Source organism: Thamnophis sirtalis, unplaced genomic scaffold (assembly GCF_051295495.1).
Source record: "Thamnophis sirtalis isolate CommonGarterSnake01/CBP01778 unplaced genomic scaffold, rThaSir2_p1.2 scaffold_2, whole genome shotgun sequence".
In the NCBI taxonomy this organism is placed as follows: Eukaryota; Metazoa; Chordata; class Lepidosauria; order Squamata; family Natricidae; genus Thamnophis; species Thamnophis sirtalis.
In genome coordinates this window covers 117,266,812-117,284,394 of record NW_028261382.1, presented here as the reverse complement: position 1 = coordinate 117,284,394, position 17,583 = coordinate 117,266,812, and the positions used below count along the sequence as shown (strand labels likewise).

The 17,583-nt window shown below is 37.3% G+C and overlaps 1 protein-coding gene across 5 annotated transcripts in view; it reads right to left on the bottom strand.

The window, feature by feature from the left end:
- TRPS1 (transcriptional repressor GATA binding 1) overlaps window positions 1-17,583 on the bottom strand; it is a 271,881-nt gene that overhangs the window by 197,094 nt on the left and 57,204 nt on the right. For 3 of the 5 annotated variants that reach the window (XM_014054418.2, XM_014054412.2, XM_087706763.1), the window contains 2 exons: window positions 5,460-5,634; window positions 2,048-2,970 (listed from right to left, as the gene is read on the bottom strand). In XM_014054418.2, the coding sequence (XP_013909893.2) occupies window positions 2,048-2,970; window positions 5,460-5,496 (960 nt within the window). In that variant the 5' untranslated portion in view covers window positions 5,497-5,634. The remainder of the gene's footprint in view (window positions 1-2,047; window positions 2,971-5,459; window positions 5,635-17,583) is intronic. The other 2 variants (XM_014054436.2, XM_014054443.2) reach the window with 1 other exon arrangement.

The following is a 17,583-nucleotide window of genomic DNA, read 5'->3' as shown; positions in this document are numbered from 1 at the left end:
CATTCGGATGTGGCTCACTAGTTCTCAGTATGTCCCAAAGGTGCTTTTCTTCCATAGACTTTCTTTGTTTTGCTTGAGGACGTTTTGCTTCTCATCCAAGTTCTGTTTCAGTTCTCTCCTCCACCACAAAAAAGTTCTGAAGAAGCTTCTTAAATGAGAAGCGAAACTTCTTCAAGCAAAACAAAGAAATTCTATAAAACAAATATTGAATTAGAAGAAGAAAAATATCTGCCTGTTACCAACATGAAAAAAAGGATTAGAAATTTAATTACTGCCTCCATTGGTGATGTCAAAATATCGCTGAATTACTGCCCTGTTAGAAGGTGGGCTGCTTGGACACAACACATTACTGAGACCAGGGATATAACAGACGTGTCATCTGTACAGAATCCCAGGTTTAATTCTTAACATATTTTGTTAAAAGGATATAATACAAGGAACTTTTTTGGGGTGCCTTTGGAAGCTACAAATAATTATGGACAGCATTAGACCAGATAGAAGGATACTTTCTCCCAATCTATGATGCCATCTTGCCTTCATGTATACAACATGAAGGGATACTCGGCGACCATGCAATATATGTATTTATTCTTCATTGTTTTAATTGTTTTATGTTTTTATGATGTATGTATGCAAAAGTCACTTGTTGAGATGGGTAGCTCTAGAAATTAAATAAATGCATGCATAAATATAGAAATTAAATAAATACATACATAACTCCCCATAGTAACTGATTTAGGTTTTTTTCATTATAGAATTAAAGGTACAAATGTACCTTTATATGGGTATGTCTAAGTGCTTTTACCACCTCCCGGCATAGAGGTGGTATGTAAATGCCCTGACACAACACAAAACCAGCAGCAGTCTGGAGTCTGGAAAACAACAGGTCGGGGCCAAAAACAACAATGTTATAACACAGCAGCAGAGAGATAGGAGTTGTCAGATCTAGCAGAATAACAGAAAAACAAAGTTAGAAGAGACCTTGGAAGTCTTCTAGTCCAACCCCCTTATCATATGCAGGAGACCCTATATCATTTCAGACAGGTTGCTGCCCAGTCCCTTCTTAAAAGTCTCCAGTGATGGGGCATCTACAACTTCTGAAGGAAAGCTGTTCCATTGGTTGATTGTTCAGTCAAGAAATTTCTTCTTAGTTCTAGATTAAACCTCTCCTTAACTATTATAATAATTAATAATCTAATTATTAATTAATCTACATTACCAATAATTCTGAATAGCCTTTGTACCATAAAGAGTATTTATTCTCATATACGAATGCGCATCATCTTTATTTTTAAGAATCTCTCTGTTCCCTGTAGGTCTAAAGGCACTCTTCAAACAAACAAACAAACAAGAAGCAAGCAAATAAATAAATAGATAAATAAAACAAGAGAGCAGAAGCAATAGCTTGGACATCTGCCCTAGGAGAAGGAAAAAAATAAAAGTAACTTGAGGAGACACAATATTCTGGGAGTTTACATAGAATGATGGAGAGCAACTTCACCAATTTGCTTCCTTATAAAAGGAAGACCTGCCATGTCAATATGTTAGCCATTTTATGAAGCACACAATGATAAAGGCTGATATAATTGATTGGTACTTATGAAAGGGGCTTTCTGCCTCTGGAAAACTTGAATGAATCTTCCAGAATGTTGTCTGTCCACAATTTACCTCTCAGCCCTTCCTCTGCACGTAAGGATTGCATCAGTAGCAATGAAATGACTAACTTTTGGTGATACCGTTTTTATTTTTAATTTCCTAATACAATGGTAGGAAAGACAGTGGGGGCTGAATTATTATCCAATAATATCAGGCTGTGGGCAGTTGATGTCTACTGAAGTTACTTCTTTGAAATGAATTAAGGGTAGCTAACACAAAAATGTAGAAAATAGTATTTAAGTTTAAGTGGCATGGCTCCAAACATTTAACTTCCCGTAGTAACTGATTCAAGTTTTTTTCATTATAGAATTAATGATACATTTGCAGGTTTTGGGGTGGTTTTTTTTTCTGGTGGGGTGTTTAGGAACCAAGAGATAATATATATACAAACCTGCACATCGTAAGTCCCGTTTAGCAAAACAGGCCTTTGGGAACTGATGTCCTGTAGAACCCCCGACAGCACAGAACAGTTGACTTTCTGGAAGTCTTTGGAATGGCTGAACTGCACCATATTGTGGAGAGCCAAAATTTTAGTGTCGAGCTCAGCATCCTGCCTGGTGCGGTTGTGTAGCCCGAGGTGGTACTTGCGGAAGTGTTTTATAAGATCTGTGGGGTCGTTCCCATAGTAACCATAGCCACAGATGTTGCATTTGAAGTCCTGAAGCTCTGGAGACAGAGGCGCCGTATCTGGGTTCTCAGTTGCTGACAAATCTGCTTTCAATTTGATTGGCCTTAAGTCCCCATCAGAAGGCACTTGTGGGTTTTTTGAGGCCAACGAGGCTGGGCTTCCCCGGCCCTCAGCTTGACCACTTTGCACATGCATTGTTTCATCCATAGATTTTGGTGACGTGCGAGTCTCTTCACTTTTCTCCGTCAGATCTACTGACAGGTTGCAGGCCACATCTTGGGTGTCATCTGCATCTGATCTGAGAGGAGACTTCAAGGACTCAGAGATTCCCCCAACAGCTGGAGATGAGAAGGCCGGCATATTTCTGTCTGTCATCTCATCATGAGGGAAGGATGGAACATTTCCTCCCTTATTGTGGCTTTCATAATTGAAGCCAGCCTTTTCACTCGTTGTAGAGCTTTTCAAGTCCTTTTTAGAGCTGGGAGATGGCTCTGGGACATGCGTGCAAAAGTTCTCATCATTTTGCTCCACAGCCTCACCCAACTCAGTGTTGTCTTGCATCTGACCGGCAGAAATTTCTTCTTTTCTTTCAGTATTGTCACTTTCTGTACCTGGCGACTGAAGGGTCTCTGTTTCTCCTTCTCTAACAACGTTTCTTAGAGGGGGATTCTTTTTCCGGACCATATCTAAAAAAAATATAAAAATGTGTATACAAAAGATAGAGTAAGATAACAACAATGTAGAGCACACTCAAGCAGGCCATCCCCGCCTCCACCCATTCCCGTATTGAAACATAAACAGTTTTTGCCAGACCAAACAAAAATGTTTCTCCAGAAGATTTCTGTACAATCTTGCTAAGCCAGACTTGGAAATAAATCCTACTTACATAAAGGGAAGGAACTTCTGCAGAAAGGACAGAAACATAATTGTGATTTCAGGTTGATCCTTTATTGTTGTATCATACATTGGCTAGATAATCTTGTTGAAAGTTGCTCTAACTCTAACCCAATTCACTATTAATTAATTAATTATAACATTATATTATAAATAATTAATTATATTGTAATTATAATAGCATTAATGTTATATAAAACTATTCTGTTAGATCCCAGGAATGAGACCAATATTCCACCAAGCAATGTACAATTTGAACAAAGTTTTGTAGAAGGAATTATTTCAAGATTGAACCCAAATATATTAAAAAATATCACATTGAGATGCAGCTTTCCTCAACCCTTGAAACTTTTGGGATTTCTCAAATTCTAGCCATTATGATTACAAATATATATCTAGAGCAGTGTTTTTCAACCACTGTGCCGTGGCACACTAGTGTGCCGTGACATAGTGTAAGGTGTGCCGTGGGAAAAACACTTTATATATAGTCAATATAGGCACAGAGTTAAATTTTTTTAACATTTTCCAATGGTGGTGTGCCTCGTGATTTTTTTCATGAAAAAAGTGTGCCTTTGCACAAAAAAGGTTGAAAAACACTGATCTAGAGGAGCCAGGATGACAAAGGAAGCTAAGCTATTTAGATTTTCTCCAGTTAGATACATTAGTATCTAATGTACTTAGATGCACTTCACAGTATCTTACAGACCTCTCTAAGCGGTTTACAGAGTCAGAATACTGTCCCAACAATCAGGGTCTTCATTTTATCACCATCAGAAGGATGATTGGCTGAGTCAACCTTGAGTCGGTTAGGATCGAATTCCTGGCAGTGAGCTGAGTTAGCCTGCAAAACTGCATTCCAACCACTACGCCATCATAGCTCTTAGTATTTAGTACTAATATTTTGGTATCATTCAGGAAAAACATGCTGCATTCTTATTAAAATGATAAAAGTTGAAAAAATAAGCTCTGATGGATCATAATGGGATCATTCTTATGCCAGGCACATTCATGCACAGAGATTTACTTATTTATTTTTGAAGTCTCCTTCTTCTTAAAACTAGTTTCAACAATATGCCACCTTCGTGTTATACTAGATCAGGGGTGTCAAACTCATGTCATCATGGCAGCATCATGTGAGTATCAGGACTTTTCCCCCTTTGCTAAACCAGGCATGGGCGTGACGCATCCGGGCCACGGGCCAGGAGTTTGACAGTCCTGTACTAGACTAATAAGAAAGGATTTTATTATGATCCTATGCCAGAACTCATATTCTAGATTAAAATTTTCAGCATCCCCCATCTCCTAGTCCTGTTAGCTAGAATTAAGGGTTGAATCCATGTGGCAAAGATTGATCTACTAGTACAATTAAAAATTTGTTTTAGATAATTGCCAATCGTTTCAGAGAAAGCAACTTTGTATCTCAACCTTCTTAAGGCAAAGTGAAATGTTTGCATGTAATCATAAGGCTAATTCAAATTTCGTATTGTGTGTGGCCCTACAATCCCATGTTCATGATTATCAAAAATACAATCTCCAAAAATGAATCTTGCAGGTGCTTATTGAATTGTAGAAATTCAATAATATAATACAAAGCCGGAAGATAGACTAGAAAGCATAGAGATCAATAGAGAAAAGAGGCTCCTAAGGCAGACACAAATATTCAACAGTCTACGGATATCTTATCTCAGAAGGCATTCATGAAACTCACTCCAGATTTATAGAGTCAATCATTATTGCCCAAATAAATTTAAGAAGGCAACCTAGAAACATCTGCTACTTCATTCATTTCTTCTCCAATGCTAGAGTAATATCCTATCCCAAATTCTTCCCCAGTCTAGAACTTAGAAACAGATACCTAGGAAATGGAGCAAAAGGTAGAAATTCCCAAAGCTTCTCAGGCTGCCCACTATAACATTTGAAAAACTCAAATGAAGCAGATTTTATCCAGAAAGCTCATATCAAGTTCTTCTAAAAATAAAGTTTTGTTGGACACTATCTACTACATTGCTCTATTTGAAAAATATATCCCTTTTTCTGCATTTGTACACTATCAGTATCATTAGTCAAAAAGACATATTATCTAAATAAAAGCCCATTTGCAGTACTTCTAAATGGAGAAACTATCTATTGGCAAGTCACACTAGAGAGAGTGGAAATACAGAGAAAGAATATAAGGCATTCTACAATTATTATCTCTAAGACAAATAACAGATTGCACAATGCTTTATGGCGTGCCAAGAAGTTTTCCAGTTAACATTTCTACTTAAAAAAAAATACATACTTGTAAAATCATACCCAGCATTGACTTCATAAGGCATGTGGCTCTACAATGCTTTTTGTTGTGTTTTGCTTTTACTATTATTAATTCTATTAGTCAATTAGCTGGAAGGCTAACACAACTGGCTTAGAAGATACACAGCAGACACAGAAGACATTCTGAGAGCTGATCTGCACATCTGCAAAAGAAAACAAACAAAAAAGAGTCTCCCCTAAATTATGCATTTATGATTAGGGTTTTATTGAAAAAAAATATTCAGCATTCTATATACTACAGCAAAAATTACGGCTGTACCACAATCAGATTAGCAACCCACAGGGACTTTTTTATTTGCTCAATCCTTTCCTTATTTTCTCCAAAACAGTCTTAAAGATTACTAACTACTTCAGCTTCAACCTCAATAATACATGGGCAAACAATAGATACAAACTCAAGGTGAACCACTCCAAACTCGATTGCAGAAAATATAACTTCAACAACTGAGTGGTCAATACCTGGAATACACTACCCAACTCTGTTGTTACATCCTCAAACCCTCATAACTTTAACTGTCTAGTGTGGACCTCACACCTTTCCTAAGAGGTCTGTAAGGGGGCATGCATAAGCGGACCAGCGTGCTTACCATCCCTGTCCTACTGTCCCCATTTATTTGTCCCCATTTCCTGTGTTCATGTCCATGTTTATACTTATACCAGTTATCTCGTACATGTTCGACAAACTAAATAAATTAAATAAATAAATAAATAAATAAATAAATAGATTCATTACGGTAATTCTTGAAGGGAAAACCTCAAATGTCAAAATTATTATCTTCTATGAACCAGCCACAAATCACAACTTTACTTCTCTGACACTCCCATACCTCAGAGCTTGGGACTTAAGATCAGTCTTAAACCAAAATGATACTTTCTAAATTTTCATCTCGTTCTTGCATACCTCTTTAAACTTGTAACTTAAACATCTCACACAAAGTTATCTTATTCAACTTACTGCACACAATTTTTTTTTCATATAGAAATTGCATTTGTACCATTAAAATATGGTGCTTACCATCTTAAATGCATAAGTAGCAGCAGAATCAAGTTCTGAATAACAAAGGACATAACAACCACCTTACTATGAGGTCTTGAATAACAGGGAAAAGTTAAGACATTTGGAAGCAAAACCGGGCTCCAGCTTTAAAAAGTGGCTGTCTATGTTTCTGACAGGGTGAACCAGCAATAGCAAAGGTTGGAGGTTTCACTGATTTCATGATTAAAGTTGTCCAACATGACATGTACTAATATGACGAAATAAGAGCCCATTAATTTCAATAACTGAATATAGCTGCAATTAACTGTTTCCAAATACTTTCAGTAATCAGTGGTCTCTTACATAACTGTGTAAAATATCAGGTTAATCGTCCACGGCTTCAATTCAGATGTGGTGCAACTAAAAGGATGGCCCCTTTTGGGAAGATTCAAAATTGTTCCAAATCTTCTCCATTTCAACATTATATGTCTCTGACTGATCATACTACAGGCCTAAGAGGCATCAATGATTTTTAACAGGGGGTCTTCAGAAATTGCTTTTGAACGAGGCATGATTTTTCTCTAGGATCTGTGATGAAGGAAGACAAAATTTATCAAATGTATACAGGGAGGCCTGACCCAAATCAGACTTGATTAATGAAATACTCAGACAACTGGACCAGAGGTGAGTTGCTCCCAGTTCCCAGGAGGCTCTGCCCACCCGACCACATGCTTCTGCGTATGTGCAGCAGAGTTGCGTGCAGGAGCACGTCCAAACCAGTAGTAAAAAAATTGGCAACCCACCACTGAACTGGACCCTATTGTACCTTTAATTGTAGTCACTAAAATAGGTTTTCATATTAGGAAATAAATGAAAGGCAAGTATTGGTATTAATCTGGTATTATTTGTCTACTGAGTCTTCTCTTATATGTCAGTTGGATCCACATAAAAAAGTTATTACAACCCTGTAATCTCTTAATTCGGGATTACAATAGCATCGTGCCAACTGAATGGGGTTTACTGGCTGGATGCCCTTCCTGATGCCATGAGAAGTTTGCTGCAGATTTTTTTTTTCTTTGCGCCCTAGGAGAGAAACACCTTCTGCTACCTAGAATTGAATTCTCAACCTCCCTAATGGCAGGCAAGTGTCTTCACCACTAGGCCACCACTAGGCTCTATCAGTTGGATCCACATAAAAAAGTTATTACAACCCTGTAATCTCTTAATTCGGGATTACAATAGCATCGTGCCAACTGAATGGGGTTTACTAGCTGGATGCCCTTCCTGATGCCATGAGAAGTTTGCTGCAGATATTTTTTTTTTCTTTGCGCCCTTAAAACACACTAAACACGTCCTGTCCTCCCTTCCCCTTTCGTTCACATTCACATTACATTCACACACACACACCACCCTCCTTCCTGCCTTCATTCACATGCATGCACCCATTTGTGGCCTCCTTCCTGAGCCTTCCAGTACTTGAACACATTCCACACAATCCTTCCCTGGCTTTCTTAGGTTCACATGCACTGCATACCCTTTTTCCTTAGCCTTCCTACCTTTGTGTATACACACATACACACACACCAGCTCACACCAGCTCATACCGGTGGGGCGGTATGAGCATGGATGTCTTGTGCTCATACCGCCCCACCCCCCATTTTTTTGACCTTCCTGCAATCATATGCAGCTTGAATCATCTTTCCTCAGTCTTCTTACACTCACACGTACATATAACACAGACATTCCACAGGCCTCCTTCTTGGTCTTCCCCACACACATTGTGGCCTCTTATTCAGGCCTTTCACACACCATAGTGCTGCCCTTCCCTTCAAGTTACATGAGGCTGTCCCCTGACCACCACCACCATCCCCGCAGCAGCCCTGTGACATCCCCATCTCCAATTCCTGCCCTAAACAACCCATGTGTTTTAGGCTAAAACAATTAGGACTGAGTGGACAGCTGTCGCTAAGCAATGTAGTCACATGACACTGTGCCTTTCAACCACACAGTGACACCCTGCTCTCAATTGCCCTCGAAATTGCATGTACTTGTAAGTGCAAATGTTTCCAACTAGCTGCAAACTGAGTTCCCTCCACTTTGTTGAAGTTAATGCATCATTCACTGAGATTGCAAACATCCCAAAAGCAAATTAGATCAGGGTAAAAACAATACCACAGAAGCTGCCGAGTTCTCAGCAGCTCTGAATAATCCATAGCTGTTAATATTTTCCTACTATTCTAGGGAATTGAGTTTTGATTAATTGACTGTGGACAGTTTTGTGCTCATTTGGCACCATATGGTGTAATTTTATTGTAATAATTGGAACCAACGTTATTTTCGGACTACATGCTCTGCCAGAGAAGGTAGGAAAAACCATTCTATCTGTGTGCACATGTCTGTGTGAATAAAGCAATGAAGATGCACTTTCTATCAAAAACAGTAAGTTTTTTTCCATTTTTTTCAAGTTAAAAAAACAAGAAAAACAGATAAATCTCCTTCTAATAATCTACTTTATTTCTGTTAAATATTTTTATATTATAAAATTTCAGGCTTGTCTTATGAATTTGGAGGTTTTAGATACAATTGTCACCACTATTTAATCTCACCAAAAAAAAGCCATGTATTCCATCAACTTCAGCATTAAAGTCCAATGGAAAATGGATCATTCCTAATGGAATTAATATATTGTAAAGGGAATGAAAAACACAGTCATGAACTAGACAAACTTATTAAAAGGGAAATGCTTAAAGGATGGTTTTAGGTGTAAATTTCTCTTTGTAATATCCTGAACACACTGTGATGATAAACAGCTCTGAAGTTCTCCCAACAGGCTTTGCATTTCTTCAAAAATAGTAACACATCTCAGCATTGTTTCATATATCAATGCTTGAATTGAAATGCTTTCAATGAAAATACAATTTAGGCACTTTTTTAAAAATAATAATACAAATTAATTTGGAAGTAGGAAAAAAGGAAACTAAATAATCTGTTCAAACAAGCAAGACTGTGGACATGAAATTAACATGATTGGCCCCCTTTTATAAATGAGACATCACTTAGAAGATTCTTGTATCTAAACCAGAAAAATTGAGAGAGAGGATGAAAACTGTTAATTAAGAATCACAAGCTCAATAAATAGCTATCTCATATATAGCATCCTGCTTTGTTCTTAGAAATCAGCTTCTCTCAATCTCTCTAAATCTCAAATCATTCTTATTTTTAAATAAAAATAAAATAAAAAAGTAAAGTAAAATAAAAAATAGAAGCAATTGCTAAATTAACAAATTGAGGGAGGAATTATCACAGACTTCTAAGGAAAACTATAGTTTTGAAAAACAGCTTAGAAAAACCTTTTCTCCCACCATATATTTACCTTTCAAAGAGAATATTCAGAAACGTACAATATAATAGAAACCCACTGAAGCATTTCTCACACAACACATAATTAACTTATTCAATTCATTAACATAAGAAGCAGTGATGGGATTCTAATTTAAAAAATGCACAAAACAAGTAGAAATTGCATAGAAGAGAAATACATGAATTGCTACAAGCAGAAATCTGAAATTCTTGCAAGAGATGTGTAGGAAGTTTAATTGTTTTCCAGTAATGAGTAGGTTAAAGTCACTGAACCGCATCACACGTGCCCAACCCATTCAAAAGTCATTTAGAGTCTGGTAGCATACAACTTTAATAAATCATTATTAACCTGGGAGCATTTCAAATATGTTTTCCCCCATTTTCTCTGTAACCCACAAAGCTCCAGAGATTGTGTCTAGTAAACTAGCTTATGTTCCCAACATTTTACATTTTCACAGGATCACTTAACCCTACTCTGCTTTGTGGACTGGGGTCTTGTTGGTTTTAAGAGCAGGACTATAACAAAAATACTAGAAATTTTTTTACAGAGGCAAAAATGAGTCTCAGGTATCTTATGAATTACACCAGATTTCTGAAAAGAACTAAGTAAACTGATAGACACCCAAGCTTCTGGAATGGATCCATGAGATTTTAAGAGAATGGATTTCAAGCAGAAACCACACGTCTAATTTTAGCTTATCACAGAAATCTTTTAAGACCATCCTGGAGAATAAAATAAATACTACTGAAAGCCAAAAGGAGGGATATAAACTGCAAAATAAGGAGTACTTACGTACTCTGCTTCTGGAGAACCTTCCAGTTTTTATACTGTAGCTAAAATGAAAACCAAGTAGAGTTGAGGAACCGAATCATCTGAAGACCTCTGACTGTGCCCATTGCCTGGCAAATGACTTCAAAGAGACGGAAACCACAGTATTTCCCTACAAAGCTATCCCCCCAACTGAAGTTACCCCCCCTCTCCTAGTTTCTTGTTCTTTGCAAAAAAGGGAACATCTATTATGTTTCCCTCCTTGCATGTAAGGAGAATTTTCTCTCTTTTTTCCCCTTTTCTTTTTTCTTTTGTACAAAAGGTATTCCATTTGGTTGTAATTATTGTGGTTCTGCTCTCTCGTGTAGGGACCATCTTCAGTGAAAGCTTATCATCTTAGCTTGGCAAAAAGGCATGAACCTATAAAGGATGATGTCCTATTTTGTAAAATGCAACACTCATTCATTTTTTCAGATAAAAAAAAATTTGGAAATTGACATTATTTTGTTTCAGTAAGGGTACAGAATTCAGGAATTGGATATTATCCTAACAAAAAACAATTAATGCAATCCTTCCTCATCGGAAGACAGTTCTTATTTATTGTCTTTTCATTTATCTTAGCAATAGTGTTGTAAAATGTCAAAGTATAAGGCTTTGTGATGTGCTTATTCTCATTCACTCTTTTCAAATGGAGTTTTAATGACTACAAGCTGTCCATTTTGCCTCTAGAACTTTGCACAGAAGAAGTGTTGAGCCCAGAAAACAAATCAACATTTTTGCATAGCTTTTGGTGTAGATTTGGAGTTCTGTTAAAGCCTTTTTTAAGGAGAAAACACATTTTATGTCTCCTGCAGGTATTCAGAAACACATTTTTAAAAAAAAGTTTTGACATAGATAAAAGACAAACATTGAAATATAAAGAAAAAAAGGAGAAAAGTGCAGAAAATATAATGAAGAAAAGGGAAAAAAGATACAAGAAACTTAACAGCTCGCCTTCAGAGTTTGTAGGTGCTTCATCATTGGACATTTTTAAGAAGAGATTGGATAGCCACTTTTCTGGAATGATATAAGGTCTCCTGCTTGAGCAGGGAGTTGAACTAGAAGACCTCCAAAGTCCCTTCCAATTCCATATTGATTGATTGATTGATTGATTGATTGATTGATTGACTGATTGCTCTTCTTTATAACAGTTACAAACTCATTATCTCACCTCCCCACTTTAACATTATTCAGTAACATAATCTAAAAAGCAATAGGCATTTTAAGATGGGAAGATGAATCTTATTTCATGGATGTTGCTTTGTGTTATTTAGCTAGTTGCAAAGCCACCTACAGTTACTCTAGTAGAAGGCATGCAAATAGCTGTAATTATTATCATAATAATGATGACTAAGATGATGATTTCTTTTTCCCCTTGCAGGGAGAATTGCAGACATAACATAATTATTGGTCTTGGATGAAATAAAAGTCTATTAACATCTCAAAGAGAGATTAACAAGTACACAGGCTGTCTCAAAAACTGTAGAGCAGTCAAAATTTGGCAGTGAATCAGAATGAAATAACATTTTTAAAAATTTTAAAAAATCTAATAACCATGTTGTTCAGGAGATATCAATAACAAGAACAAATGTAGTGATGGATATTTATGTCGATGACTACCACTCTGCAAAAATAATGGAAAGCTGAAAAAAGACACTTTCCCTTCTATAGCCCATTTAATGTTCTTCATTTACATACTAGGATTTGTTATATATTGCAGGCACTGGACAAAACCCCCCAAATATTTACATCTGAATAGGTGACTCTGAAAAACTTAAGTATGGATAATTGCAATAGCACTTAGACTTATATAAAACTTCACAGTACTTTACAGCCCTCTCTAAGCGGTTTACAGAGTCAGCCTCTTGCCCCCAAGAATTTGGGTCCTCATTTTAGCAACCTCAAAAGGATGGAAGGCTGAGTCAACCTTGAGCCTGGTGAGGATTGAACTGCTGGCAGCCGGCAGTCAGCAGAAGTAGCCTGCAGTACTGTATTCTAACCACTGAGCCAGCACAGCTATTAAATAATAAAAATCCTTAATTTACCATCACAATTGAGCCCAAAATTTCCATTCCTAAGAGAGACAATTTTTAAAATGAGTTTTGGCCCATTTTATGACCTTTCTTGCCATAGCTGTTAAGTGAATCTCTGCAGTGGTTAAGTTAATAATAGAGTTGTCAAAGTGAAGCCGGCTTCCCCATTAACTATGCTTGTCAGAAGGTTTCAAAAAGTGATCATATGAAACTAGGACATAAATACATGCCAGTTGCCAACAAACTGAATTTTGATTGCATGACCATGGGGATGCTGTACCGGTGATAAGTGTAAAAAATGGCCATTAGTCACTTTTTCAGTGCCTGTTGTAACTTCAAATGCTTATTAAATGAATTAAGTAAATCAAGGATTACCTGTATGGATGATCGTGTGGATAAAGCAGCAGCAATTTTTTAACCTCAACCTCCACCTCCCTTTCTTTACTGGGATGTGCCTAATTGATTTTGATCATGGACAAAACCAACTTTGCATCTGGAAGGCACTTTAACCACCAAAAAACTAATATCTTTGGCATGTTCCCTAATCTGCTGCTTTACAGTGAAGGAACACTTCTGCCCCTAATCTTTAACCATAATAAACCTTAGTTTTTTAAACAAAATTAATAACAGCCTATCCAAGCATTTACAGTATATGGAGCAAAGCCCTTTCATATATTATTGAAGCACTTAGATGCCACTTAGTACAATCTATAAGAGTGATGGCGAACGTGATGCCGAAAAGATTGCGTGGAAACATTGTGCATGTGCTCATCGGGGGCCGTGCTTCGGAAAAGCCAAAGTTCCAGGTTCTAGCGCGCATGCATGCCTGACAATCAGCTGGCTGGAGCACATGTGCAGGCCAGTTTTTGTCACTGCTGCACGCACGAAGGATTGTGCTCCGGAAAAGCTGAACTTCCGGGTTTTGGCGTGCATGCATTTGCGTCAGACACCAGAAAGAGAAACAGGCAAGGGCCATGTGTGACGGGCAATATGGCTTCACGTGCCACTTTGGGCACACGTGCCATAGGTTTGCCATCACGGATCTATAATATTAGTTTACACTATAATAATCACTAGTAGTAATACAGTACCAATATATCAGGAAGCTGAAAGGAACAGCAGGTACAAATAACTATCCAAACCACAAATTAACCTTAGAAAAGGTTAGTAAAGTTTAACAAGTAATAGTAATAATACCGTAACCTTGCGAAACCTAGTTTTAACCTGTTTTTCTTAATTTTTACAATGGCTGTTTTAACTGTATCCATGTATATCTGTGAACTACTTAATGTTCTTCATTGAATAGCAGTGGAATATAAATGTAATTAATAAATATGTTAAATCTTCTATGAAATCCACTTTAAAAATACCAAAGAATTTCAAAATCAACTGAAACTGAATCTTCATTCTTCCATCTAGAAATGACTGTTAAAAATAAGTAGGATTCCCCTTTCCTTTATTTTAATTTACTTTTGCTATACTAAGCTTGAGTTGGTAGAAGGGCATCAAAAGTTAGTTTCTTTCAATGTTTTGCTAGCCCAAAGAAAAAGTAGATTCGTTTTTGTTTTGCCAAGGAGGTTGACTTGTTTGCTTACACATTCTAGCTACACATAAGCTTTTCATGAAAGGAATGCTGTAGAGCGATTAGTTATCTGTATTCCCACATCGATAAGCATCAGTAATGGAACTACAGTGAGTCATATACTGCTGGCATAATGAACACCAAACTGATATTTATCAGTGGCAAAGCTCCCATTGTCTTTCATTTGGGCAGGATTGAACCTTATCACTGCCCACTTTGTAAATGCCTTCTGGTAATGGAGGCTGAAATAATCAGAGAAAAACGCTGATCCTGAAAACCAACTGTTGTATTTCACCGCCTTATTAAACTAATGTTTCAGTATTGAAAATGCAAAACCGTGACTCTGAAAGACATGAAGCTGTCTGCATTCACAGAGGGACTCCATAGTCTTTTGTAGGAAGAAAAAGAATATTGACACTATTACACCTCTTGCAACAACCACAAAAAAGCTAGAGACATATGTATGTTGTTACATTGAAAATAAGTAAGCTCAAAAGAGCAGAAAGCAGGAAATAATGCAGGATTCTTCCTAAAAAAGTTCATTCTAAACCCTCTACATATATGTTTATTACACTACAGTTTTGCTATTTTACACACCTTCACACATAAGTTCACTGGGCAACTTACAGAACAAATGCAGTATTAGGTAAAGGTTTCCCTCGCACATATGTGCTAGTCGTTCCTGACTCCAGGGGGCAGCGCTCATCTCCATTTCAAAGCTGAAGAGCCAGCGCTGTCCGAAGATGTCTCCATGGTCATATGGCTGGCATGACTAAATGCCGAAGGCACACAGAACATTGCTAGTTTCCCACCAAAAGTGGTTCCTATTTTTCTACTTGCATTTTTACGTGCTTTCGAACTGCTAGATTGGCAGAAGCTGGGACAAGTTAACGGGAGCTTACTCCGTTACGTGGCGCTAGGGATTTGAACCGCTGAACTGCTGACCTTTCTGATCAACAAGCTTGGCATCTTAGCTACTGAGCCACCGCGTGGCTAAATGCAGGATTAAATACAGTATTAAAACAATATCTAGGGCAGTGAAAACTTTCAGGTAAAAGTACAATTTAAACACTAATTAACTGCCTTTAGAACAACAAGATACAGAATTTTATTAACTCTGTGTTGTTGTTTTTGAGGGTTATTTTTCTTATTAGGTCTATGGGTATTTTTTTCCTTAGTATTATTTTCTGTGCTTACTTTTGCAACAAGTACTAGAAAAGAGCAATTGGGAATGATATCTTCCATCTTCAATTTGTAAAGTGTTCCTGCCTCTACAAATTCTATCATGTCATCTACCACACAGGTAAACCAAGCCAAGAACTAAGAAATATTTCATGTGTACATATTCACGACATTATGCAAATCCTTTCCTAAATTAAACTGCCAAGAGGGAGTTCCATAAAGAAAAAAAATACAAAAATCAGTAGCCAAAAGTTTCATTCATCTGCCTAATTGACATAGATCAATGGAAGTTATTTAGGGCACATTAATAATGTTAAGGAAAAAACGTCACCATTATTCCAGTTGTTTAATTGAGACACTCCTTTCTCCACTTGAGTTACATTACTTTTGCCGCACACACAATGAACATCACAATTCAGAAGACACTTCCTTCTCAAAAGTCAAATTCCACTAGTCTATTGGAAATACTCATAATCTCTCCGTGCATATCTATTCAAACAGGTTAATTAATACAAACATTTTTGAATGGTGGTGGTGGTGATGGTGAAACTGATCTTATATACATTCCTTTTTTCCAGACATACACAATTAGTTGGCATGTTGCATCAAAATTAATATTATCCATATAAATGCAAATTAATTAAATATTCAGTTATCTATCAATAATTTCAAATCCACAACAAAATGCTCTAGCTTATTAATGTATCTGTAATGCAATATAGGAAAGTCTTTCATCACCATGTTTCATTCCTTTCACAATCTTTGCAAAAATAATAATAAATCTTACTATAATTATCTGCAAGATAAAAAAAAACAGAAGCAGTGACCAAATACAACTAAAGCAGTGTATTCTTTACAAATGGCCTACAGCAGGAGTGTCAAACTCAAGGCCCAGGAGCTGGATCTGGCCCACAGGATGCTTAGATCTGGCCTTGGGGCTGCGCTGGAAAAACTGAAGGACTGTCCTATGGTGCCTCTGCCAGCAAAAATGGAAATTGTGCAGCCCTCCTGAGCTCTATTTCCACTGGCAGAGGGCTGCAGGAGGCCGAAAACAGAGCTTGGGAGATGGTTTTCACTGGCAAATCACTCGGGCCACCACAGGTGCTCCCGACAAGAGAGATATCAAGCTGGCCATGCCCACCTGCCCGAGGCCAAACACTAGCCCGATGTGCCCCTCAATGAAATTGAGTTTGACATCCCTGACCTATAGATTTAAGATTTAAAAAGCATAAAGGATTAAATAAGAAAATGTTTAATTGGTGATTGGAAGGGTCCAATCTGACACTAGGAAACATATTAGCATTCCTTCATAATATATCTATGTTAACAGGTAGTTAGGATATGTCTGCACATAAATTACTGTCAAAGGAGAATGAAAAGTGCATGAATTAAGGTCTGGGATGCAGGTTCATTGGAACCACAAGGGAACCACAAATTCAGTTGTAATTCCCACCATGTACTATATTGAAATGAGTCAAATGAAAAGTATTTCAGTGTGTTCAGAAAACAAGATGGTGGATATTAAAGGTTCTAAGTTGAAACTCACCAACATGAATTGATAATAACACCCAAATACTACCCAATGTCAAAAGCACTTAGCTCTCCTTATATCTAGGGACAGCAGAGTAGAGCCTGAAGCTGCAATAAAGGCTGCAATCAGCTAGTATTTTTACTTTACTCCTTGATGAAAAACCATTTAAAAGAATCAATGACACCAGTGAGCCATTGGAAAATAAAGAGTTTAAGCCAGCTGGAGGGATGGCTAATATGGATTCTTGCTTCCAGTGTGCTCATACCAGTTTCTGTCCAAATTAAAACATTTGAGATGCATCATGAGACCCCCCCCCAAAAAAAATGCTTATAAAAACTTGGATAGGACAATGTCTAAGCTTGATGGCTGACCTTTAGAATTAAAAAAAATAGACATTTGGCACAGATGACTCTATTTTTTCCCCTTACCAAATTCTAAGGTCTCCAAAAATTATATAATTAGAAGGGACTTGATTGATTTTATTCTTTCCAATTTGCTATTGATGTTTGTCGCAGGTCAGAGGTGGGTTGCTACTGTTTTGCACCGGTTCGGCTGAACTGATAGTGGAAACTAGGACTGGGTCGCCAAACCAATAGGGACAGCCAGCTGGCCACACCCCC